Source organism: Thalassophryne amazonica, chromosome 16 (assembly GCF_902500255.1).
Source record: "Thalassophryne amazonica chromosome 16, fThaAma1.1, whole genome shotgun sequence".
In the NCBI taxonomy this organism is placed as follows: domain Eukaryota; kingdom Metazoa; phylum Chordata; class Actinopteri; order Batrachoidiformes; family Batrachoididae; genus Thalassophryne; species Thalassophryne amazonica.
In genome coordinates this window covers 32,871,464-32,897,175 of record NC_047118.1, presented here as the reverse complement: position 1 = coordinate 32,897,175, position 25,712 = coordinate 32,871,464, and the positions used below count along the sequence as shown (strand labels likewise).

Sequence of the window (25,712 nt, the reverse complement as noted above, 5' to 3'; positions counted from 1 at the left end):
GTGCTATACCACAGGTATCCTGTTTAAATTGTAAGATAGATGCCTCTCTGGTTGGTTGATATTTGAACAACAAAATGCCTATGCCTAATGAACATGGTAAATCCAACCTTGTCGCAGACAAAGCCCAGCAATTCACACTGCTTTAATAACAAACTGCACTCTGACACATCCCAAATGGGCTTTTACTTGACGTCCCTTTAAGGCCTTTGTTACTTTTGAATAATGTTTAGTTGTTGTTGTTTGCATAAGACATATTGCACAACTCGAACTGAAATCTAAAATACCTTCTGATGCGCCTGCAGTTTGCTCACTGGTGTACTTCTGTAGTACCTTTGTCACTGACAGTTGCATGTGGTCCACTGCAGATTCTCTTGCTTCCAGCCTGCTACACTATCTGGATAATGACATTTTATTTCAATATCAGCGCTGAGTATCAGTAAAGAAGAGAGAATAATATTTAAGAAAAAGGAAAATATCAACACAGCTTTTTCCCCTTCATTTAGGGCCCCTTCACACATAGTGCGAATTTGGTCGAATTGAACATGAAGCAGGAATCGTATGCAAAATGTGTAAAATTGTAGCTGCCTCTAACACCTGTTGCTACAACTATTTATGCACAACAGTGGCTGAAACACAGAGTCCAGAGCCCAGCGAACCCTCTCGCAGCAGGTGTTGGCCAAATTCCAGCTGACATGCATGAACATCTAACACCGCTCGTTTGGCACCTAGAAAATGTTTGGACATTCACACTGTCAACACGAAAAGAGTCAGCAGGCGATCACTGTCGAGCTGGATGTGGAAGTTGTCTAAGTGCCCCACGACTGTGGAGTTGCACAAAGCCGCACACATGTGGTACAGGTGTCTTGCACGTGTGCACGTGAGTCGCACCCCCGCTCCCCCAACACATCTGGCATGCGTGTGGGGGGGGGCACACTTGCATAAAATGCTTATATGTATGTACAGATCTGATCACATGGGGGCCGGACAGTTGGGTCTGATCACACACACATAGCACAGGGAGGGGCCTGTCAGCTGGTCGCAGCACACTGACAGATGGATGACAGCTCAGTGCACATTACAAACATAGAAACCACCGCCAGGACAGTTATAGAAATAAATATGACAATACTGACATACGCAGTTACATAACAAATAACTAAAATGAATGACCACATAACACAGAGTGACACATTGGTCTGGGCGCTGAATGGACATGGGGGCGTGTCCACTCACAGCCGAGGCTGTAAAGATCTCCGGTCCTGGATGTCCCAGCTGGAGGACATGTTCCATGTTTGGAAGGACATGAACTTATAACATTCCTCCATGAGGCACATGTCTCTGCCTGCTGGCCACACGTGGGAATATATAAAACATCTTTCACCTTTGCGCCGGGCTACAGCAGCCGCACACAGCGCACCTCCTCCATGTCTTTGTTGATTTCAGGCATTTTTCCACACTAATTACAGGCCAGTGATGGTAGCTCACTGGTAAAGTTTCTGTCTGGTAATCAGAGCTTATGGGTTTGAATCCTGTGAGTGACATTTTTTTTTTAAATGAGGGTTATTTAACTGCAGGGTTCTGTATTGCTTCCCCTTTTATTGTTATTTATATCAACCCAGTGATATTCACTAATTATGCAACTGGTTTTTATTTTATTGTTCTCCACATCAGCAGTGTGATGTGGTGCAGCTGCTCGCATTGTGTTCCTGCTCGAAAGACACCTTTGCATGCATGAACCGTCGCACCGGGATCATGCACACCTACCCGTTGGCTCGATGTTTGCATTGTTCACTCATACAAGCTGTTTCGCCATGAGTGAGGAGCCCTTAGAGTTATCTCATTTGCTTTGTTGACAGGTGAGGGAAATTAATTGGCTTTTCATCTGTAGCCTGATCTTGTTCTGAGAAGCTTGCAGGTGCCTGTTGGAGCCCGACAGTTGGTCTACATCCAAATTATTTCCTGGAGCATTTATAGCTCAGAACAGCTTCTGCAAACGTGTTAGTCATTTCCAAATGAATGTGGAAAGTATTTACAGCGCTTCACTTTTTCCACATTTTATTAGGTTACAGCCTTATTCCAAAATGGACAAAATAAATTTTTTGTGGTCAAAAATCGACACACAATATAATGACAATGTGAAAAAAGTTTTTTTTTTTGGGGGGGAAATTTATTAAACATAAAAACCTAAGGAATCATGTAAGTATTCACAGCCTTTGCCATGAAGCTCAAAATTGAGCTCAGGTGCATCATGTTTCCACAGCTTAATTCGTGTCCACCTGGGGTAAATTCAGTTGATTGCACATGATTTGAAAAGGCACACACCTGTGTACATATAAGGTCCCACAGTTGACAGTGTATGACAGAGCACAAACCAAACATGAAGTCAAAGAAATTGTCTGTAGACCTCTGAGACAGGATTGTCTTGAGGCACAAATCTGGGGAAGGGTACAGAAACATTTCTACTGCTTTAAAGGTCTCATTGAACACAGTGGCCTCTATCATCCGTAAATGGAAGAAGTTCAGGTCCACCAGGACTCTTCCTAGAGCTGGCCGCCCATCTAAATGAGTAATCGGGGAAGAAGGGCCATGACCAAGAACCTGATGGCCACTCTTTCACAGCTCCAGCATTCCTCTGTGGAGAGAGGAGACCCTTCCAGAGGGATGACCATCTCTGCAGCAATCCACCAATCAGGCCTGTATGGTTGAGTGGCCAGAAAGAAGCTACTCGTTAGTAAAAGACACATGGAGTGGAAAAGCGGTATATAAATGCAGTCCATTTACCATTTATTTACCAATCCATCTTATAATGATTATTTTAAAGTAGTTTAATAGTTTAGTAGTTAAGTAGTAGTTTAATAGTTTGGAAATAAAGTGGACCTTTTAACTGACTTCACACATGCAGTATCTGGCATCATGAAATGTGTGGAGCAGGAGAGAATAGAGTTTGAATGTTTTGGCTATCGTGTATGAGAACCTGTGGCATGACCTGTACAGATGTGATTAGATTTGACACGTTGTCATGCTGCAGAGCAGGAATCACGTTGTGATGACTGGTACTCTATAGTTCCTGGCAGTACTGCTTAGCTGAGGTCCCTAGTTGCCAGATATTCACACAAATACTCAGCCTGTTCTGACTGACTGAAACTGTGACTGACTGCCGGTCCGGCTCGTACAAGGTCAGACTCCCAATCAGGTTTTAATTTCCTATCCACCCCCCCGCCCCAACCCTCCGCCCCTTCCACACACACTAACATTTTCCTCCACATTTTAAAGTTTTCCAGTTACAAGTGCCCTCTCTCTTTTATGTCCCTGCCAAATTTCTCATAATCGTTATCTCCCTCGATGGCTTCTTCTTCCCTCAGTCCCCAGACAAGGCTGAAATCCCACTGTGACCCTTCTGTCCTCTTAGGACAGCTCTGTCTTTTTCCCAGTAAAAGCTTTGATATCTGTGTTACCATGGACAGCAGTCACAGATTGCTGCATTTTTTTTTTTCTTGTAATTTGTTGTGTAGTGCATTTTTAACTGTGATGGAGAAATCAACGGAAAAGCAACTTGATTGACATTTTTATTAACTCCGGAGAGGAAAAGTTGGGCTTTGTTTCGTTTCCAGTCAGGCTGTCCACATGTGCACATGCTCAGACATACACTTAGTTTAGACTGTAGTAGGGCAGTTGTTCTCAATCTTTGTCCATTGCGAGCACTTTTGGAGACCGCTACAACCCCTTTCTCAAAAGAGTTACTTTATGAGCTCATATTGAGGTGTCTACCTTTTGTTTTTAAATATGATTCGGACATGTAGACACTACTTGACACTTACCTTAATGGAACTGATGCAGCTCATTTTATTCTTAAGTGACAAACTGTTAAGATCACTTTTTAAGAAATTTAATGTTAGTTGTGTGACAGGGTGTACGAGGTCTGTGATAAAAGTAACGGACCTTATTTTTTTCAAAAACCATATGGATTTGAATCACGTGTGATTACATCAGACATGCTTGAACCCTCATGGGCATGCGGGAGTTTTTTCACGCCTGTCGGTTTTTTTCATTGTTTAGGAATGGCTCAGAGACTGCTGCTTTGTTTGATAAAAAATTTTTCAAAAACTGTAAGGCACAACTGAGTGGACACCATTCGATAAATTCAGCTGGTTTTTGGTAAAAAATTTTAACGGCTGATGAGAGATTTTGGTCTGGTAGTGTCGCTTTAAGGACGGCCCACGGCGCCTGATGGCGATCTGCGCTTCGAGGCGGCAGCGTCTCGCCGTTTCAAGTTGAAAACTTCCACATTTCAGGCTCTGTTAACCCAGTAAGTCGTCAGAGAACTTTCAGAAGAAGTCGGCATGAGGAGTTTATTCGGACATTCCATTGTTAACGGACATTTTGTAATGAACGAACGTGCGGGCAGAGTCGCATGTCGGGCCGGACCCGACCGCGGGGGGTCACGACAGGAAAAACACCTCCGTTGGAAACCTTAACGGGCAAGTTGGAACATGCCCAAGCTGTTAAACAATTTCTCAGTTACTCACTTGTTGAAAGCCATCAAAAGCCGCCTGAATTTTACAAATGGTTTTCAACACGGAGGTGTTTTTCCCTGTCGCGGCACACACAGATTCGCCAAGTCATCAGGGAAACGACTCGGCAAATTTGCGCGCATGTCTTTCATTACAAAATGTTCTTAAACAGTGGAATGTCCACATAAAGTCCTCATGCCGGCCTGTTCTGAATCTTCTCTGTTCTCTCACGACGTCCTGGGTGAATTAAGCCTTAAATTAGAATGTTTTCAGGTCGAAACAGGCCGACGACGGTGCCTGGAAGCGCTGCGCGACATCCCGCTCCGTGGTAAGTCCTTACAGCGACAGAAACAACCCATAATCTCTCATCAGCCCTTAAACGTTTCACCGAAAACCAGCTTAATTTCTCGAATAGTGTCCACTCGGATATCCCTCACAGGTCCAGAAAAAATGTTGATAAAGCAACGCGCGCCGTCCGCAGCGGCTATTCAGACAAAGAGATTCTGACGGGCGGGGTGGAGCACTCCTCACTCAAGGCCTGCCCACAGGCGAATGACGTCACCGACACGCATGAAAAAACTCACGCATGCGCATGAGGGTTCAAGCTTGTCTGACGTAAAAACATATGAATCAAATCCATGCTTTGCTTTGATCTTAAATATGATCAATCTATCTTTGTTAGTTGGCTATGTACCACAGGCTTTTAAGGTGGCAGTAATTAAACCATTACTTAAAAAGCCATCACTTGACCCAGCTATCTTAGCTAATTATAGGCCAATCTCCAACCTTCCTTTTCTCTCAAAAATTCTTGAAAGGGTAGTTGAAAACAGCTAACTGATCATCTGCAGAGGAATGGTCTAATTGAAGAGTTTCAGTCAGGTTTTAGAATTCATCATAGTACAGAAACAGCATTAGTGAAGGTTACAAATGATCTTCTTATGGCCTCGGACAGTGGACTCATCTCTGTGCTTGTTCTGTTAGACCTCAGTGCTGCTTTTGATACTGTTGACCATAAAATTTTATTACAGAGATTAGAGCATGCCATAGGTATTAAAGGCACTGCGCTGCGGTGGTTTGAATCATATTTGTCTAATAGATTACAATTTGTTCATGTAAATGGGGAATCTTCTTCACAGACTAAAGTTATTTATGGAGTTCCTCAAGGTTCTGTGCTAGGACCAATTTTATTCACTTTATACATGCTTCCCTTAGGCAGTATTATTAGACGGTATTGCTTAAATTTTCATTGTTACGCAGATGATACCCAGCTTTATCTATCCATGAAGCCAGAGGACACACACCAATTAGCTAAACTGCAGGATTGTCTTACAGACATAAAGACATGGATGACCTCTAATTTCCTGCTTTTAAACTCAGATAAAACTGAAGTTATTGTACTTGGCCCCACAAATCTTAGAAACATGGTGTCTAACCAGATCCTTACTCTGGATGGCATTACCCTGACCTCTAGTAATACTGTGAGAAATCTTGGAGTCATTTTTGATCAGGATATGTCATTCAAAGCGCATATTAAACAAATATGTAGGACTGCTTTTTTGCATTTACGCAATATCTCTAAAATCAGAAAGGTCTTGTCTCAGAGTGATGCTGAAAAACTAATTCATGCATTTATTTCCTCTAGGCTGGACTATTGTAATTCATTATTATCAGGTTGTCCTAAAAGTTCCCTAAAAAGCCTTCAGTTAATTCAAAATGCTGCAGCTAGAGTACTGACGAGGACTAGAAGGAGAGAGCATATCTCACCCATATTGGCCTCTCTTCATTGGCTTCCTGTTAATTCTAGAATAGAATTTAAAATTCTTCTTCTTACTTATAAGGTTTTGAATAATCAGGTCCCATCTTATCTTAGGGACCTCGTAGTACCATATCACCCCAATAGAGCGCTTCGCTCTCAGACTGCAGGCTTACTTGTAGTTCCTAGGGTTTGTAAGAGTAGAATGGGAGGCAGAGCCTTCAGCTTTCAGGCTCCTCTCCTGTGGAACCAGCTTCCAATTCAGATCAGGGAGACAGACACCCTCTCTACTTTTAAGATTAGGCTTAAAACTTTCCTTTTTGCTAAAGCTTATAGTTAGGGCTGGATCAGGTGACCCTGAACCATCCCTTAGTTATGCTGCTATAGACGTAGACTGCTGGGGGGTTCCCATGATGCACTGTTTCTTTCTCTTTTTGCTCTGTATGCACCACTCTGCATTAATCATTAGTGATCGATCTCTGCTCCCCTCCACAGCATGTCTTTTTCCTGGTTCTCTCCCTCAGCCCCAACCAGTCCCATCAGAAGACTGCCCCTCCCTGAGCCTGGTTCTGCTGGAGGTTTCTTCCTGTTAAAAGGGAGTTTTTCCTTCCCACTGTAGCCAAGTGCTTGCTCACAGGGGGTCGTTTTGACCGTTGGGGTTTTACATAATTATTGTATGGCCTTGCCTTACAATATAAAGCGCTTTGGGGCAACTGTTTGTTGTGATTTGGCGCTATATAAAAAAAATTGATTGATTGAATTGATTGATTGATTTATTTTTTGAAAAAAATAAAAAGAACCGCTTTTTTCATCACAGACCTCGTATAATATGAACTCTTTAATATTCATCACACATTGTTTGAAGAAGAAGCAGTAAATGGGTCCTGAGGCCCTGTAGTACTAGTTCTTATCTTCAGATTCTGTAGCATGAAGTGCATTGGACTCTGACTTCCCCTGGATGCCAGTCTGGCATAGAATAAATCCCAGCCAAGGTTGGTACCCATTTGCAGTAGGGTAGACTGAGGCAATGTAGATTAAGTTGTCTACAGCCGCTGACCCTGCTGCATCATTGTGCTTTGAGATTCATCACTGGTTGTGGCTGCCTCATCACTGTGAGTTGTATGCTAATGCTGGCAATGTAAGGCGATATACACAATAGATGACACTGGTTTACAAGGCTCTTATGGAGTTGGTTCTGGTTTCTTTATCCAGTTTACTTCATAGATCTGAAAGCAGTTGTGCTTTGTGCTCAAATGACATGTTGTGCTTTTGTGTACCTCGTGTTCGCACTGAAACGGGAAGGAAGGCTTTTAGTTTTTCTGCTCCCCCTGATTGGAATGTCCTCCAAACTGGGTTGATTTCTTTGAACGCATTTCTGCTCTAGTTTTAAAATACCACAAATAGAATTCTTTCGCATAGTGTCTGTGTTTTTAAATTTTAAACTGTTTTAACATATACTGTTACTTTGACCAATCTGATTGCTGTATCTGTATGTTGCTTGTATTTCATTTGTTTTTAACATTCTCTTGGTGTTGTTAACGTGTACTGCTGCCTTTCTTGGCCAGGTCACCCTTGTAAAAGAGGTCTCAATCTCAATGGGCTTTTTTATCTGGTTAAATAAAGGTTAAGTAAAGGTGTGTGTATGTATGTAACAGTTTTATTCTGGTAGGTACACTCTAAACCATAGGTCAGAACAGGTCTTATAGCAGAGATGTAAATATGAGTGATGGTGCCAGGATTACAACCCCCTGCACACAACCCCGCGCCTTGGAGAGAGTAAAACGCACGTCTGGCTGCCTGAATGCACGTTTCTGAGTGACTTCGGGCGTCGTTGAGGAGAGTGACTCCTAGATGCTTCACCTCTGTGGATTCGACGAGCCTAGTGTCATCAAGGGTCCAACAGCGGTTGGTTTAAGGAGTCTTACCAAATGTCACACACGTGGTTTTCAATGGATTGAGGCTGAGTCCGTGTTGGGTAATGTAGCTGTTAGCGTGATCGATTAGATCCTGGAGACCGGAGATAGTCCGGCTGCAGAGTAAAAAGTCATCAGCATAGCAGCAGATTTTATATGTTGTTCCATCTATAGCGATGTCATGGCTCATAGAGGACAGACCCGTCACCAAGTCCTGGTACAACAAGTTAAAGATGAAAGGGGATGACAATCCACCCCGGTGGGTCCCCTTCCGAATAACGATCTCGTGGCTGATCCTATCGTCCCATTTGATGTATACAACAAGTCTGCTGTACCAGTATACCAAAAGACGCCAGTATAAAGTCGGTATCACGGCAAGCGCCTTTGCAAACATCACTGAATGTGGGATACCATCAAAGGCGCCTTCCGCATCAAGCGCGTATACATAAACGGGCGATCCTCTACTGACACAATAGTCAATAATATCACTTGTCATAGCCACAGCCATGGACGTTCCTCGGCTTCCCACAAATCGAAATTGGAGGTCATGAAATTCATGCTCACCGCACATAGAGAGAATATGGACCTCCAGCAACTTCGAGAATGTTGTGGAAATGACAATGGGCCGATAGTGCTTTGCGATGGACGGGTCTATATTGGGCTTCTTCAGCAGTGGTACAAGAACTCCTTTAGTAAAGGAGTCTCCAACTATACCATAACGAATACACAATGTCAGCATACGGCATATTATGGAAATAACTTGAGTTCCAGTAGACCACTTCAAATGGTCTATGGTCTGGTTATGATGGATGTAGCAACAAGTGTGCTTCCTGACCCAATTACCACCCAGCAGGTAGCTCAGTGGGATTAAAGAATTGGTTTACCAACTCGTAGGCAGGTGATTTGCAATAATGCAGTGAACAGCAGCACCGCCAGGTGGCTAGGAGGCTAAGGTAAGCGGCTAACTATATAAACATGCAGCCGCTTACCTCTAGAGGGGCCCTCTTAATGCTACCGGACACTTTAAATAACTTTTTTGTCTCTTCAGTGATGTTTCTTGGTTGCCTCATACAATACAATTATGCCGCCTGTTAGCCTATATTGGTGCTCTGTTCTGAATCAATACTGCACAAATTAAACTTGCTTTCATCCCAAGTGATAAGATGAACCCCACAATTTCTAAAAATAGAGGTCAATTTGAACAATGTCAAAACTTGCCCATTAAGTTTTACCATTTTTTATCTTTTTCAGCCCCGGTCACACGGCACTAACAAAGGACACCAAAGCCAAAACGAAACAAGAAATCTGGACTTACTTTGACCTTCGGAGACCTCGTTTAACCGTCGTCCAGCTTTGGTCCTGTAGCTGGCACTTCATCAGAATTTTTAAACTATTGAAAAATGTGAATGAATCCCAATGACAGCTTCAATTCATCCATATTCTGTTGTGCTTTCTGTCTTGATGGTTCCTCATCGTTTGTGTAGTTCCCGTACCATCAGCATTAAATGGTAAATGGACTGCATTTATATAGCGCTTTTCCATCTGCATCAGATGCTCAAAGCGCTTTACAAATAATGCCTCACATTCACCCTGATGTGAGGGTGCTGCCATACAAGGTGCTCACTACACACTGGGAGCAATAGAGGATTAAAGACCTTGCCCAAGGGTCCTTAGTGATTTTCCAGTCAGGCTGGGATTTAAACTGAGGATCTTCTGGTTTCAAGCCCAACGCCTTAACCACAAGACCATCACCTCCCCCGTTCCATTTGCTTGTTGTCCAACTTTGTCCAACCTCCCAAGTCCGACATCTTGCACGAATATTGACGACATCTGAATGGATCAGTAACTAAAGATCCGACGAGCTGAACGTGACTCGTCCATGTGTGGGACGAAAAGCAATGTCATACAGGAACAATAGCGGCAAGAACGTTTTATCAACTACTGTGACTATTTACACACGTTCACATGTTGTCTGTGGCTGGAGAGGCTGTGCAGGCTGTGAAGATAAACCTGTTGTCAAGACAACTCTTGCACCTGCAGGTGCTGTGGAGAGTGCACATTGGCTGCAGAAATGATCACAGGCTGGCACTTGGTCTGATACCCGCTGTCAAGTAATGTCATCATGAATGTTTTTGATATTGTAAGTGTCAAGGTCGCCGGTCACTTCGTTTTTCTTTTGTTACTTTCGGTTTTGTTTTGTTCTTTTATGCGCTCTGGACTTGCAGGTTTTTGGTGATGGGAGAAGTGCAGGCTCATTCGTCCACTTTTTCTCAACGATTTGTTACATTTTTTTCCTTCATTCAGCGATCGCTGTGTAACCGGGCCTTTAGAAAATTACAATTCTATATAAATCATATTTACATTTATTTGTTTGTATCTTCATGAAAATTCAGTAAGCTATATTATGTATTATTCATTCCAAATCTAAGATGGAACTCTACTAGTGTATATTACCTCTGGGGTCTGAGGGCATTTTTTGGACAGTTCACTCACTTGGCACAAATGTTTTATTATTGCTATTAACAGCTCTCCCTGCATCCCACAATCAAGATTTGTGTCTCTGGTTCTCTTTTTTCAGGACAACCTGTGCTTTCATAATATATATGCTTTTGTTGTGTTTTATAAGTGTAATAAAGGTTTACAATCAGAAATAAGAAAGGAAAAATAAAGTGGAAAATTATTTTCCACACACATTTATTCAAAACACACAGCAAACTATAATAAACAACTGTTTTGACACTTTATAAAAATAATTTGAGGTCTTGTGTGAAAGACTGTACAACAAAAAGGTTCAAACAATAAACACAAATGCAAATTTTGAACATCTAAATATCTAAAAAAAAAGAAAAAAAGAAAAACAAATAGAGCCACTTTGGTACCTGGTCTTGAGAACCAGGGATGGTATGTTGAAAAGCTTCATGGACATTTAGCATTTTTTTTAGATAACCTCAATGTAATTCTGTGAGACTAGAACAAAGTTCAACATTATATTTTCAGCAGGAAAAGAGTATGTACAGTAATGTGACAGGATTTGTAGGAACCTTCCAGGAAAGTCACACTATGTTTACCTGCCATTGTGCTTCCTCCTGGTTGGATTTATTTGTGTGTTCTACGCTCATCCTTGAGGAAGATATTACACATAGGTGACTTGCCAACTTGACTGCTGAGCTCTGAGGGTGCAGTAATATTGCTTTAACTGAATTCAACACAGCAACAGCATAAGTATTGTGAAGATCGGCTCATTTAAATAGAGAAATCTCATAAAAAAGAGGATACGGCCCTTTTATAGTTTTCACTTGCTATGAAAATTACAACCAAGCACGATATGTAATTGCAAGCTAATTTATTTTATTTGCCTTTTTTTGCTCCCTTACAATAAAAACTGCATTCAGTTTTTAACCTACCTTTGAAACATCTAATTGCATGCATTGTATGCCCTACTAGACTCTGCTGCACCCTTAGTAGATGATCTGTTGAGTAATGTGTAATTACAGCCCGTAGGAATGATGAGCATTGATAATCACTGCAAAACCAAACAGAATGTTGATGTCCCGTATCAACACCAACAACGATGAAAAGCAAAAGGAAAATCTCTGGGAATCTATTTTCTTCTTTAGTGATTTGCAGTCCTGCAGGATGTGCATAAAGTGTGCAGCAAAGAGGGCGTGTCTCCCAAGAAGTGGAAGTGCAAGAGAGATTGCTTCCAGGCAGTAGGAGCCTGTTTAATAAAAGGATGTGGATGCAAGAGGGAGATGTCAGAGAAATGTTATTACCTGGGTCTTATGAATAGTCCCAGCTGGAGGAAGAATCTAATCAGGGGTCTTACCACCGCCTCATTCTGCCTCACCATCATTTGTTATTCCGTGGCATTCATATCATTTCCTCGAAGACTGACGAAATTTTGTCATTTCTGTTAAGCAACGTGTTAATGCATTGTTTCTTTCATTTCCGCAAGCGTCTAGTAGCTGAATAACTAAAGATTGGGTGAAGGCTTTGTGGGGTATACGGAATGTTTATTTTAACTGACTCATCCAAATATATTCCTGATCAGAGTCAATGCATTGTTTTTTTTTCCTCCAGGACTTCTGCTCTCCTGAAATGCCATTTCCTCCAGTAAACGCATCTCAAACTTGGCGAGGAAGCCCTCGCAGTCCTTTCAGCCTCCTACCCAACTCCAGCGTCCTGGCCTGGGCAACCAATGCAAGCGCTTACACATCCTGGCCGCCCCTCAGTGCGCTACGGCTGCTGGCATCCATGGAGGGCGAGTCATGCGTGAAAGCCTGTCAGAGTGCAGGACTCATCTGCGAACCAGCCTTGTATCGTTTCATCAACATTAAGGAGGCCTTTAGCGCGTAAGACTGCTCAACATTTTAAACTGTTTGGAAAAAAAAAATCACTTTTTAAAAATGGTTAATGCGCTTAAAAAATCCTGACTCATTGGATTGGACTTCCATCTAATAAATATATGTAGCCCCAACTCAAATAAAGCACATCCCAAATAACTTAATTTAATTTAATTTAGTTGGGACTACATATATTTATTACATGGAAATCCTGCTCATAATTGAATTAGGTTCATACAATGAGTATTTTTTTTTTTTTTTTTTTTTTTTGAGTGTGGAAAGACGCTGTTCTTAAATTGCTTTATTTCAACCACCAATAGTAACTTGTAAAGTGGTTTTATTTTGTGCTGGAATTTCCACTTTGAAAAATTTGACCACACAATTAAATGAACTTACATATTATTAAAAATAACATGATTCCTACGTTTAAACAATTATCACCACTTCTAAATTAATGTTTGATACGCTTAAATATTAACACTTTAAAATGGTTGACTTTTTAATATTTGCAATGTTATTTTATGACATATGGAAGTATATTTTCAAGAGGATAGGAAGTAATTAAACATTTCAAATTTAGAAGTAATACTCAGGCACACTCACAGAAATATTTAACCATAACGTTTAAGATTTATGTAATTTTATTACATGACAAATTCCCATTTACTTTTTAAAATACAAACCTACCAAATAAACCTTACATGATGCATATTCATTACTGTAATAAATCCTATGTATTTGAAATGCATAATCCTCAGCATTATGTATTTAGTATTAATAAAATATAATTACTCTAAATCAATAATAATGACAGTATGTATTTAAAATACATAAACTATATTGTTTCAATTGCATAATAATTATGTTACCTATGCCATCTTGTATATATTCTGGGAAGCTCATCTGCATGCTCGTTGTCCTCATCGGGGTCTCGACCTGACTCCAGTTCGTCGTTGTAACCAACTTAAGTGGGCAAATGCTCACATTCGCTGGCGTTTGGCACGTTGTAGAGGTGTTCTCTTCACGGATGAATCCCGGTTCACACTGTTCAGGGCAGATGGCAGACAGCGTGTGTGGCGTCATGTGGGTGAGCGGTTTTCTGATGTCAATGTTGTGGATCAAGTGGCCCATGGTGGTGGTGGGGTTATGGTATGGGCAGGCGTCTGTTATGGACGAAGAACACTGGTGCATTTTATTGATGGTATTTTGAATGCACAGAGATACCGTGACAAGATCCTGAGGCCCATTGTTGTGCCATACATCCAAGAACATCACCTCATGTTGCAGCAGGATAATGCACGGCCCCATGTTGCAAGGATCTGTACACAATTCTTGGAAGCTGAAAATGTCCCAGTTCTTGCATGGCCGGCATACTCACCTGACATGTCACCCATTGAGCATGTTTGGGATGCTCTGGACCGGCGTATACGACAGCGTGTACCAGTTCCTGCCAATATCCAGCAACTTCGCACAACCATTGAAGAGGAGTGGACCAACATTCCACAGGCCACAATTGACAACCTGATCAACTCTATGCGAAGGAGATGTGTTGCACTGCATGAGGCAAATGGTGGTCACACCAGATACTGACTTGTATCCCCCCCCCATGAAACAAAACTGCACCTTTCAGAGTGGCCTTTTATTGTGGACAGTCTAAGGCACACCTGTGCACTAATCATGGTGTCTAATCAGCATCTTGATATGGCACACCTGTGAGGTGGGATGGATTATCTCAGCAAAGGAGAAGTGCTCACTATCACAGATTTAGACTGGTTTGTGAACAATATTTGATGGAAATGGTGATATTGTGTGTGGAAAAAGTTTTAGATCTTTGAGTTCATCTCATACAAAATGGGAGCAAAACCAAAAGTGTTGCCTTTATATTTTTGTTGAGTGTACATAGGTACCTGGCATTGCTGACATTTTGTCATCATTTTATAAAGATTACCACTTTTAGTACATTTTTCTTCATTGTAAAGCAGGAAAAACTAATTCTGTTAATCCATTAGATAATTAACATTGATGCGTTTTGCTTTTGTGTGAGCTACTGTGTTGAGTCACATCAGCTTTTCCAACTTTCCTGCCAAGTGCTCTGTTTTTGAGTACCGCTCCATCGTACTTTCAAGTAGAGGCTTCGAGTGGAAAACTTGTATTTCCTATTTGTCTTGAACTGCATAAAGAATTAATGAGCCTCTTTTAAGTGTAATTCAGTTCTGTTAACTGTGGTATTAAGGCCTATTATTAAATATTGTATGAGTGACATAATTATTTCTTAAGTTTGTTATTTGGACCCCTGTTGGCTCCGTGCTGCCTTCGTTGGGTTTCCTGTGGTTTAACCACATATTGATCTGCTTGAAGTGCCATCAGGGCTGAGTGGCTCTGAGCTTGAATCAGAATGATATGCTGCTGAAGCAGCATCAGCGGGAGATCTTAAATATTTACTGTTCACATATTTTTGAATTTGGTTTTAAATTGTCAGCAAGAAATATGCTACAGAACTATTTTTGTGCCTGAGTATAGTCACCTTGACACTTGGAAAAATTTGATCCCATGAGTAAACTCGTCGTAAACTGTGCATAAACTGTACGAGGCTGGCACGCAGAAATTCTGTGCCGCTTGCATGAACTAGTTGTGAACATTGTGCAACCACTTCGCAAACACTGTGTCACTGTGCGCAGAGCCTCACACAACAGTTTACGAAAAGTTTAGTCATTGGCAATGCGGGGATCAAATTTGCGCAAGTGTCAAGGTGGCTTAAGTTGGTATTTTAACACCGCCAAATAATGGCTTTTTTAATACCTGCAATTGTGACATACGACACTCAAGAGTGCCCTTACCTAAATAAGTAAATAAAATTAAAGTTTACTTTACTGAATAAAACTCAAGTTTACATTACAAGTATACATTATAGTATACTTGGATCCAAGTAAGTGTATTGTTTCTATACTTGTTGGAACTAAACTGGCCCACTTTTTAGTTTATAAAAGTGTACTTGTAAGCAGTGGTGCCGCGAAAAGAGATCTTACTAGGCCATCCCCATATTGTTTTGTTAGTATTAGGGGCCTCTCTGGGCCCCTGTCAATCATGGGCAGTGTTGCCACAGCTACTGATTACTCCTTCAAAAAGTAACTTAGTCACTTTTAAAACTGAATAATCAAGTAAAGGAACTAAGTTAGATAGCTACTTTCAGCAGCTGCTGACAACCCCCCCCCCCCCCCCCCCCCACCACCACCTCCTCAAAATGAAAATGATAACCAGTTTTGCCAATACTCACTTTATAGTCACACTTTCTTGACTTCAATGAACATAAATATACTCAACAAAAATATAAACGCAACACTTTTGGTTTTGCTCCCATTTTGTATGAGATGAACTCAAAGATCTAAAACTTTTTCCACATACACAATATCACCATTTCTCTCAAATATTGTTCACAAACCAGTATAAATCTGTGATAGTGAGCACTTCTCCTTTGCTGAGATAATCCATCCCACCTCACAGGTGTGCCATACCAAGATGCTGATTAGACACCATGATTAGAGCACAGGTGTGCCTTAGACTGCCCACAATAAAAGGCCACTCTGAAAGGTGCAGTTTTGTCACACAGCACAATGCCACAGATGTCGCAAGATTTGAGGGAGCGTGCAATTGGCATGCTGACAGCAGGAATGTCAACCAGAGCTGTTGCCCGTGCATTGAATGTTCATGTCTCTACCATAAGCCGTCTCCAAAGTCGTTTCAGAGAATTTGGCAGTACATCCAACCAGCCTCACAACCGCAGACCACGTGTAACCACACCAGCCCAGGACCTCCACATCCAGCATGTTCACCTCCAAGATCATCTGAGACCAGCCACTCGGACAGCTGCTGAAACAATCGGTTTGCATAACCAAAGAATTTCTGCACAAACTGTCAGAAACTGTCTCAGGGAAGCTCATCTGCATGCTTGTCGTCCTCATCGGGGTCTCGACCTGACTCCAGTTCGTCGTCGTAACCGACTTGAGTGGGCAAATGCTCACATTCGCTGGCGTTTGGCATGGAGAGGTGTTCTCTTCACGGATGATGCGAAGGAGATGTGTTGCACTGCATGAGGCAAATGGTGGTCACACCAGATACTGACTGGTATCCCCCCCCCCAATAAAACAAAACTGCACCTTTCAGAGTGGCCTTTTATTGTGGGCAGTCTAAGGCACACCTGTGCACTAATCATGGTGTCTAATCAGCATCTTGATATGGCACACCTGTGAGGTGGGATGGATTATCTCAGCAAAGGAGAAGTGCTCACTATCACAGATTTCGACTGGTTTGTGAACAATATTTGAGGGAAATGGTGATATTGTGTATGTGGAAAAAGTTTTAGATCTTTGAGTTCATCTCATACAAAATGGGAGCAAAACCAAAAGTGTTGCGTTTATATTTTTGTTGAGTGTACTTGGTTTATAAAAAATAAAATAGTCTTTCTTGACCTCATATTTAACTGTTGACAGTACTGTAACAGCAAACTTACAATTTATAATATACATTGTTTATAAATGTAACTATTAAATTCTTTCTAACATTTTTCTAACATTTAAATTCTTTCTCAACATTTTAATTGTTAAAATTATTATTATTAATATGTACGTATATGTCACGGACATGAACGAGCGAAGCTCTTCAGCATTTCAGCATGTCATTTAGGTCGTTCAGACTTTTTTTTGAGTAAATGCTTCAGGGAAGCATTAGCATGACTAAAACCTTTCAAAGGTCAAAGGTCAGTTTCAATTTGTACAGGGGTCAAAAGGTAAAGAGCTGCTCTAATTTTGGTAAAACGTGATGCATATTATTGGTTGAGTTAATAGGATTAATAAATGGAATAGTTTTGACAGTGCTGAATGTTTTTTCTGCAAAGTAAAGGTCAAACAAGGTCAATGTCCATTGGATTCTATGACATGTGACATATGTTACCCTGTAACATGAGCTAAGCGTGACACATGATGCAGTTACTTTTTAAAACCCAATTAACTCAACCAATAATTTGCTTTTTTTTTTTTAACCAAAATTGGAGCAACTTTAACTTTTGACCCCTGTACAAACTGAAACTGACCTTTGTCACCATTCTTGCTGCTTTTACCTCATAACTCCATAACATTCAGTTTTGGAGTGATTTTCCCAGTCTGATCTGGATTCAAACCAGTGGTCTTGTGGCCACTAGCCCACTTTCCTAGCTCCTAGCCACAAAGTCCAGTTTTGCAGCTTGTGAATTATGTGTAACCTGAAGACTCTTGCTTGACAGTATACTGAGATTTCTTTGATATATTTGTCAGTCTGGTTAGGGTGAGCTGTGTTTAGGTGAGAGAGTAAACTTAAAACTTTAGGTTTAAATGCACAGGTTTCATTTTCCATCCAGCTCAGTGTACTCAGGAAGATGCACGTGGTATTTATTCACTTTTTTAATTTTAACTTCTTTAGTCTTTCTGAAATGTATAAAATAATTATTTTAAAAAGCAGATATCAGGTGAAATAATTTATCTGATCCCTGAGGTTGAATATTTGTTCTTATTGTAGCTTACTGTACTGTTGTAATTTCTCTGTGTGCACACTCATATTTCTGTTTTTCTTTCTATCTCTGTGTACTTCATCCACATTAATTTGTGAAATTTAATTTGCATTCACTGATTCTGCAAATACACATCTAAAAGGAGACATTATGCCTCATTTTCTCATCCAGCTTCAAAAATGTGCAGTGGCACCTAAATACAGAAACGACACCGGTACTCTTCCTCTTTTATTTTATCATTTCAAAGCCTAAAGACAACACTGTGGAGATGATATCATATTCGAAACCCTTCCAGTGAGCTAATCTGTGTCAACAAGCATGTTAAAAACAACCTGCTTCCACATTTACCCACAGACACCAAGGAGATGCCTTCTGAAACAAGCAGGAGTTTCGGTGTGAATGCACGTTGCAGGAGTCTTAAAATCTGTATGGTTCTGCATGCACAGTCTTTGAAATCTGGGACTTTTAGGAACTCATAAAAAAAAGTCCATTATTGCACAAGAACATTTAAATAATTAGTATTTCCTGTTGTATTTGTGGAATCCTGATTTTTACTGCGAAACTCCAAATGAATCACATTTTTAATCATTTGAAACAGTTTCCAACTTTTACAACTTCAGTATATGACTTTATTGAATAGAAGAGATCTGATCTGAAATACTTGGCTGTTTTGTTCATTTTTGGTAAACTAACATTTGGAAATTTAAAACATTTTATACTGACATTGTCAGGGGCGTAGCACCAAATTCTGAGCCCTAGGTACTAGCCATAGTGAGCCCCCCCCCCCCCCCCCCCACACACACACACACACACACACACACACTGTTGTGCTCTTTTTTTATCAACAGAAACACCAAATTTCTAATACATAGTCAAACCAGGTCTACATCATGTATACCTTAGATCACACCTGGGAGTCAGAACCCTTTTTAAAGTTGGGGGAACAACTAACAACTATCTAACAACTATCTAATTTAACACAATTTTCCAAAATAAGTAATTAAATAAAAGTAAGTGTAATTCATCACTTAACAGTGTGTAATTCTCTTTGTGAAGAAAGAAAATACATAATACAATATTCTACAATCAAAACATTAAAGAACAGATTACCCATTTTATAGTCAATGTCATTCACTAAACTCAGTCCATATTAATAGCAAACAGACTTTCAGAATACGAGGTCTATTAGAAAAGTATCCGACCTTATTATTTTTTTCAAAAACCATATGGATTTTAATCACGTGTGATTACATCAGATATGCTTGAACGCTCATGGGCATGCAAAAGTTTTTTCACGCCTGTCGGTTACGTCAGTCACCTGTGGGCAGTCTTTGAGTGAGGAGTGGCCCACCCTGTCGTCGATTTTTCATTGTTTAGGAATGGCTCAGAGACTGCTGCTTTGTTTAATAAAAATTTTTTTCAAAAGCTGTAAGGCACAACTGAGTGGACACCATTCGATAAATTCAGCTGGTTTTCGGTAAAAATTTTAACGGCTGATGAGAGATTTTGGTCTGGTAGTGTCGCTTTAAGGACGGCCCACGGTGCCTGATGGCGATCTGTGCTTCGAGGCGGCAGCGTCTCGCCGTTTCAAGTTGAAAAGGCTCTGTTGACCCTCTGTTGAAGTTGTCAGAGAACAGAGAACTTTCAGAAGAAGTCGGCATGAGGAGTTTATTCGGACATTCCATTGTTAACGGACATTTTGTAATGAAAGAACGTGCGGGCAGAGTTGCATGTCGGGCCGGACCCGACCGCAAGGGGTCGCGACAGGAAAAACACCTCCGTTGGAAACCTTAACGGGCAAGTTGGAACATGCCCAAGCTGTTAAACAATTTCTCAGTTACTCACTTGTTGAAAGCCATCAAAAGCCGCCTGAATTTTACAAATGGTTTTCAACACGGAGGTGTTTTTCCTGTCGCGGCGCACACAGATTCGCCGAGTCGTCATGGAAACGACTCAGCGAATTTGCGCGCACGTCTTTCATTAAAAAATATCCTTAAACAGTGGAATGTCTGCATAAAGTCCTCATGCCGGCCTCTTCTGAATCTTCTCTGTTCTCTCACGACATCCTGGGTGAATTAAGCCTTAAATTAGGATGTTTTCAGGTCGAAACAGGCCGACGACGGCGCCTGGAAGCGCTGTGCGACGTCCTGCTCCGTGGGAAGTCCTTACAGTGACAGAAACACCCCATAATCTCTCATCAGCCGTTAAACTTTTCACCGAAAACCAGCTTAATTTCTCGAATAGTGTCCACTCGGATATTCCTCACAGGTCCAGAAAAATTTTGATAAAGCAACGCGCGCCGTCTCGAGCAGCATGTAAAACAAAGGAATTCAGCCGAGAGGGCTGAACCACATCTCACTCAAGGCCTGCCCACAGGGAAATGACGTCACCGACGTGTGAAAAAACTCACGCATGAGCACGAGGGTTCAAGCATGATTGGTGTAATCGCACGTCATTCAAATCCATATAGTTAAAAAAAAAAGTGTCGGTTTCTTATCTAATACACCTCGTATTACTGTACTGTCTTATGAAGCAATATAAAATAAAGTCATACTAAAAATGACATATTTTATAGCCCTGTATTTTAAAAAAGAAGGTAATTCCTGTTATTTCTTAACAATATTAGACTGAATAAATCAATGTAGTATATTTGTGCTTGTTAAAAAATAAGGAAAAAGGGTCATTCATATTATATACTCTCTACATTCATACCATAACAGCCCTATTCCTTTTCTGTATACTTTGTAATTCTCTGAAATATTATATAGTTTGTATAGTCATTTTCTATCTGTCCCTCGGATCCTGGGACTACAAAGACACACCATTTATTAGGTAATCCTAAAAAGAAAATAGACAAAACAGGAAAAAAATGTTGTAAAGGTTACTAAATTTTAATTACATTTTATTTAAATCATTTGCTTGTAAAGTGGCTCCATAAGCTCACCTTCACTAACATCCTCATTGCTTGTGTTCTTTTATGGTTTTGTCTTTTTATTGTGTTTTTAAATTTTGAATTCGATTTTCTCTGTTTTTATTATGCTGTGTGAAGCACATTGAGGCAATCTCATTGTGAATTGGCGCTATATAAATTAATAAATTTGATTTGATTTGACAAGATGAGGGACCAGAACCTGGACCAGCACCTCTTGCTTTGTCTGAAACTAAAGGCCATGATGTTCATAATGTTAATATTACATTCTGATAATACATTTTTTTTGTTGTAAAAAGTTTAACCAATTTGTGTGTGTGCATGTATTTTGTAGGCAGGTGTGTGTGCAACTGGACTTTGGTCTTTGTAATAAAACAGACTTTTCCAAATCTGCACATATATAATGAAAGGGACAGCGCTAAATGCACGCAGTTATTTTTAGCATTTGGGTAATTAATTTGCCATAAATGCGCAAACAACCAGTGGAAAGTCAGGGGAGACTGGGTCAAGATTTTTGATTTTCTTGCAGCAGAAATAAGCTGTCCTGTTCCTGTCCTGCTCGTGTCCTGCTCCTGTCCTGTGTGTCGTCACAGCAGCAGCCACGTGCTGCTCCGTGTCCCTCTCCCTCCCACGTGGACTGTGTGTCCCGTGGGGGGAGATGAGCAGAGCTGCGGCTGCTTGTTTAATTATTTTGCCACCTAAACCAGCATGGGTTTATCGTGTCTTTCCTTGTTAAACTGTGAAGTTTATATGTCCTCCGTGCTGATATTAGCAAGTTTCCTGCGTGCACGTTAAGCTAGTTTTCGAGCTCACCTCTCTTCTCAAAGAATTTGGTTAGCAGCTGTTTTCCCTCATTTAGTTTTCTTTTGTCTCTTTTTTGAAATCTGGCCTTTTTTTTTTTTTTTTTAGTAAAGACATGTCTTATTTCAGCCTAAAAACCTCTCGTCATGCTGTCAGATCCCGTTTGGGATGTGTGTGTGTGTGGGGGGGGGTTGCCTGTGCGCCTGGACTAAACCATTGTACAACTGTGCAGGGGTGGAAGGGCCCTCAGAGATCTTTCAATATTATTGTTAGAGCAGAATTATGTTTCGTAACATTTATACATTCATTCTAATTATATTCTTTTACAACATGAATTGTATGGACATTAATAAAATGCAACACAAAAATGTATTTAATGCCAGTTTTTTGTGGGCTCCCCCATGCTCTGGGCCCTGGGTACATAGTACCCTTTACCCCCCCCCCAGTCCGACGCCCCTGGACATTGTCATAAAGAAACAAAAAATGTATCTGTCCCAAACATCCATTCTGCTCTGTGTGTGCTTCCCAGGCTGGACTTGGAGTGTGACGGAGTAGAATCGGAGATGAACCACCTGTTCCCCGCCTTTTCAGCGCAGCACAGTGAGTGCAGCCTGCAGCAGGATCCGCTTCTGTTCAGCTGTGCTGGATCCAGCCCTAAATTTCAGCGCCTTTGCCCCTGCAGGGACTATCGCAATGGCCAGGTGGCACTCTGCAGGGACTGCCTATGATAAGTCAGCTGGCAGATGGAAACTCTTTTATATTAGTTTATCCCAGGAGCCTTTACATGAGAAAATGAGACTCTGGAATAATATAATGCATAAAAGACACATCAGTCCAATTCCTTACCTCTTATGTGGGACTGGGTGCCAATGGGCAGAATTTGTAAAAAGACAAAAAAAAGTAGGTAAGGTAGTAGCACCACTCAGGGAACTGCATGATTGTGGTTATTTTCTTATTTATTTATTTGTTTGGAGGTTTTGAAGCCTTTTCTGACTTTACACATTAATATTGAGTGTATTAGGACGACTTTATAAAATTAATCATGACATGTTCAATTACTCGATGGATCAGATTTGTAAATCAGTCATGAGCAACCAAAAAGGAAAGCTTTGATTTAACATGTTGCAATGCTTGAACAAAACTGTAAATTCACCAATGTGTTTCCTCAGTGTCATGTACCGTGGAGTTTGTATATTTGCACCAGATGCACTCAAAGCTATTTACACCATGTTTAGATGTACTATTTTCCATCGGCTATAATAGCTGTATTTGTACATTGGTGTGGTTTTTAATGAAATAAAAACAGTCATTACTTATACTAGAGTATTGATTGTATTATTGTAATTCATGACCTTTCAAAAGTAGAAGGACTCGATTAAATTGCAACGTCATCAATCTTTCACAGTCAGTTTTGCGAAGTCAAGTGTGGGGAAATATTCCTAATTACTTCTTTCACTCAGTGATTTATGTGCACATGCTGTTGGCACAGTAGTTTATGAAGCAGTCTTTGGATGCAGGTTGACAGCAGGGTTTGGGTTTCTAAAGATAGGGGCCTGGATCAGCATTTTGGTTACTGGTGACTTTCCCATTCAGGGGTGGATCCAGAAATTCATAGGATGGGGGCACTGTCCACTACATGTCACTATTGTCCAATATCCAGTGCATCACAACACTGAATCATTTCCTGAAGCAAATGTTTCATTCAGTGAGAGAGTGAATTGATTTCTGAAGCAACCTGTTATGTGGGCCGCTGAAGAGGAGGTACTGCTGGCCCACCACCACCAGAGGGCGCCCTGCTTGGAGTGCGGGCTCCAAGCACGAGAGGGCGCCAGACCTAGAAGAAGTCAATCAATCAATTTTTTTATATAGCGCCAAATCGCAACAAACAGTTGCCCCAAGGCGCTTTATATTGTAAGGCAAGGCCATACAATAATTATGTAAAACCCCAACGGTCAAAATGACCCCCTGTGAGCAAGCACTTGGCTACAGTGGGAAGGAAAAACTCCCTTTTAACAGGAAGAAACCTCCAGCAGAACCAGGCTCAGGGAGGGGCAGTCCTCTGCTGGGACTGGTTGGGGCTGAGGGAGAGAACCAGGAAAAAGACATGCTGTGGAGGGGAGCAGAGATCGATCACTAATGATTAAATGCAGAGTGGTGCATACAGAGCAAAAAGAGAAAGAAACAGTGCATCATGGGAACCCCCCAGCAGTCTACGTCTATAGCAGCATAACTAAGGGATGGTTCAGGGTCACCTGATCCAGCCCTAACTATAAGCTTTAGCAAAAAGGAAAGTTTTAAGCCTAATCTTAAAAGTAGAGAGGGTGTCTGTCTCCCTGATCTGAATTGGGAGCTGGTTCCACAGGAGAGGAGCCTGAAAGCTGAAGGCTCTGCCTCCCATTCTACTCTTACAAACCCTAGGAACTACAAGTAAGCCTGCAGTCTGAGAGCGAAGCGCTCTATTGGGGTGATATGATACTATGAGGTCCCTAAGATAAGATGGGACCTGATTATTCAAAACCTTATAAGTAAGAAGAAGAATTTTAAATTCTATTCTAGAATTAACAGGAAGCCAATGAAGAGAGGCCAATATGGGTGAGATATGCTCTCTCCTTCTAGTCCCCGTCAGTACTCTAGCTGCAGCATTTTGAATTAACTGAAGGCTTTTTAGGGAACTTTTAGGACAACCTGATAATAATGAATTACAATAGTCCAGCCTAGAGGAAATAAATGCATGAATTAGTTTTTCAGCATCACTCTGAGACAAGACCTTTCTGATTTTAGAGATATTGCGTAAATGCAAAAAAGCAGTCCTACATATTTGTTTAATATGCGCTTTGAATGACATATCCTGATCAAAAATGAAGAAGTGACAGCTGTCACTCATCCTCAGCACCAGCTGTCACTCATTCATCACCATCACCATAAAGGCCGGACTGCAACTCCACCTCCTCGCCGAGAAATCAACTACCGAAGAGGTAATTTTCTCTGCTGACTCGAAGCGTTGAGTAATAATCTGAACTTCTTTTGCAGCCGTTTTCCTGTGGTACTTGCCTTATCTGTGGGATTGGCGTTTGGTGTGATCAGCGACGGCTTCGCCTCACACCCCAAACCAGATAAGTGGTTAAACGGGAGCTGCACGAGTGTGTGATTGGAGGTGGAGGTGCTCCCTCCTGAGTGCAGACTGTGGATTACTGAGTGTGCGACTTCACACTCATCCATCCTGTCTTTGTTTTCTGCCAGCAGTACCAGGGTCGACAGCCGAAGACAGAGGCCACCTGGGGACTCGGGACTTGGCGGCTCCGGTGTTCTTCAGGCCGTTGGTGGTGGAAGCCGTGTGGGACGCGGCTCATCTCTCGTCGGGGGTCTTCTATCTTCGAGCCTGCCCACACGTCACCTGGTGTTAATTGACTATACATATCTTGTGTGTTTAGTTGTGTGTTGTCACAACATTAAATTGTTACTTATTGGCTTATTCATTGTCCGTTCCTTTGCGCCCCCTGTTGTGGGTCCGTGCTACGACACCTTCCCAACAGAACCATTTCATTGTGTTGTAAGTGCTTCAACAGTGAATCATTTTTTGAAGCAACTGTTTCCTTTTGTGTCTTGGGTGCTTCACAGTGAATCATCTTCTGAAGAAAGTGTTTCATTAATGCTTGAATGCTTCAGAACATTTTTTGAGTACTTTGAAACAATTTTTTATAATTTCATTTAACACTTTACCTGTTTTCATTGGATCATTTTGAGACAAATTTCATTTTCAAATTAAAGATTTGAGTACTATGAAATGGTAAAATAATTTTGAAGTAACATTTTCATGTTGTATTTTGAGTGCTTGAAAACAGTGAAACATTTTATTAATATTTTGAGAGCTCCAGAAAAGTTATTTTCTGAAGTAACTGTTTAATTTGCTGTTTTGAGCATTT

At 41.1% G+C, this 25,712-nt stretch overlaps 1 protein-coding gene across 1 annotated transcript in view; it reads left to right on the top strand.

The window, feature by feature from the left end:
* LOC117527670 (alpha-1,6-mannosylglycoprotein 6-beta-N-acetylglucosaminyltransferase B) overlaps positions 1 to 23,112 on the top strand; it is a 275,993-nt gene extending 252,881 nt beyond the window's left edge. Inside the window, 2 exon segments of the mRNA XM_034190115.1 lie at positions 12,258 to 12,529; positions 22,319 to 23,112. Coding sequence (XP_034046006.1) covers positions 12,258 to 12,529; positions 22,319 to 22,517 — 471 coding nt within the window. The 3' untranslated portion in view covers positions 22,518 to 23,112.
* The last annotated feature ends 2,600 nt before the right edge of the window (positions 23,113 to 25,712 follow it).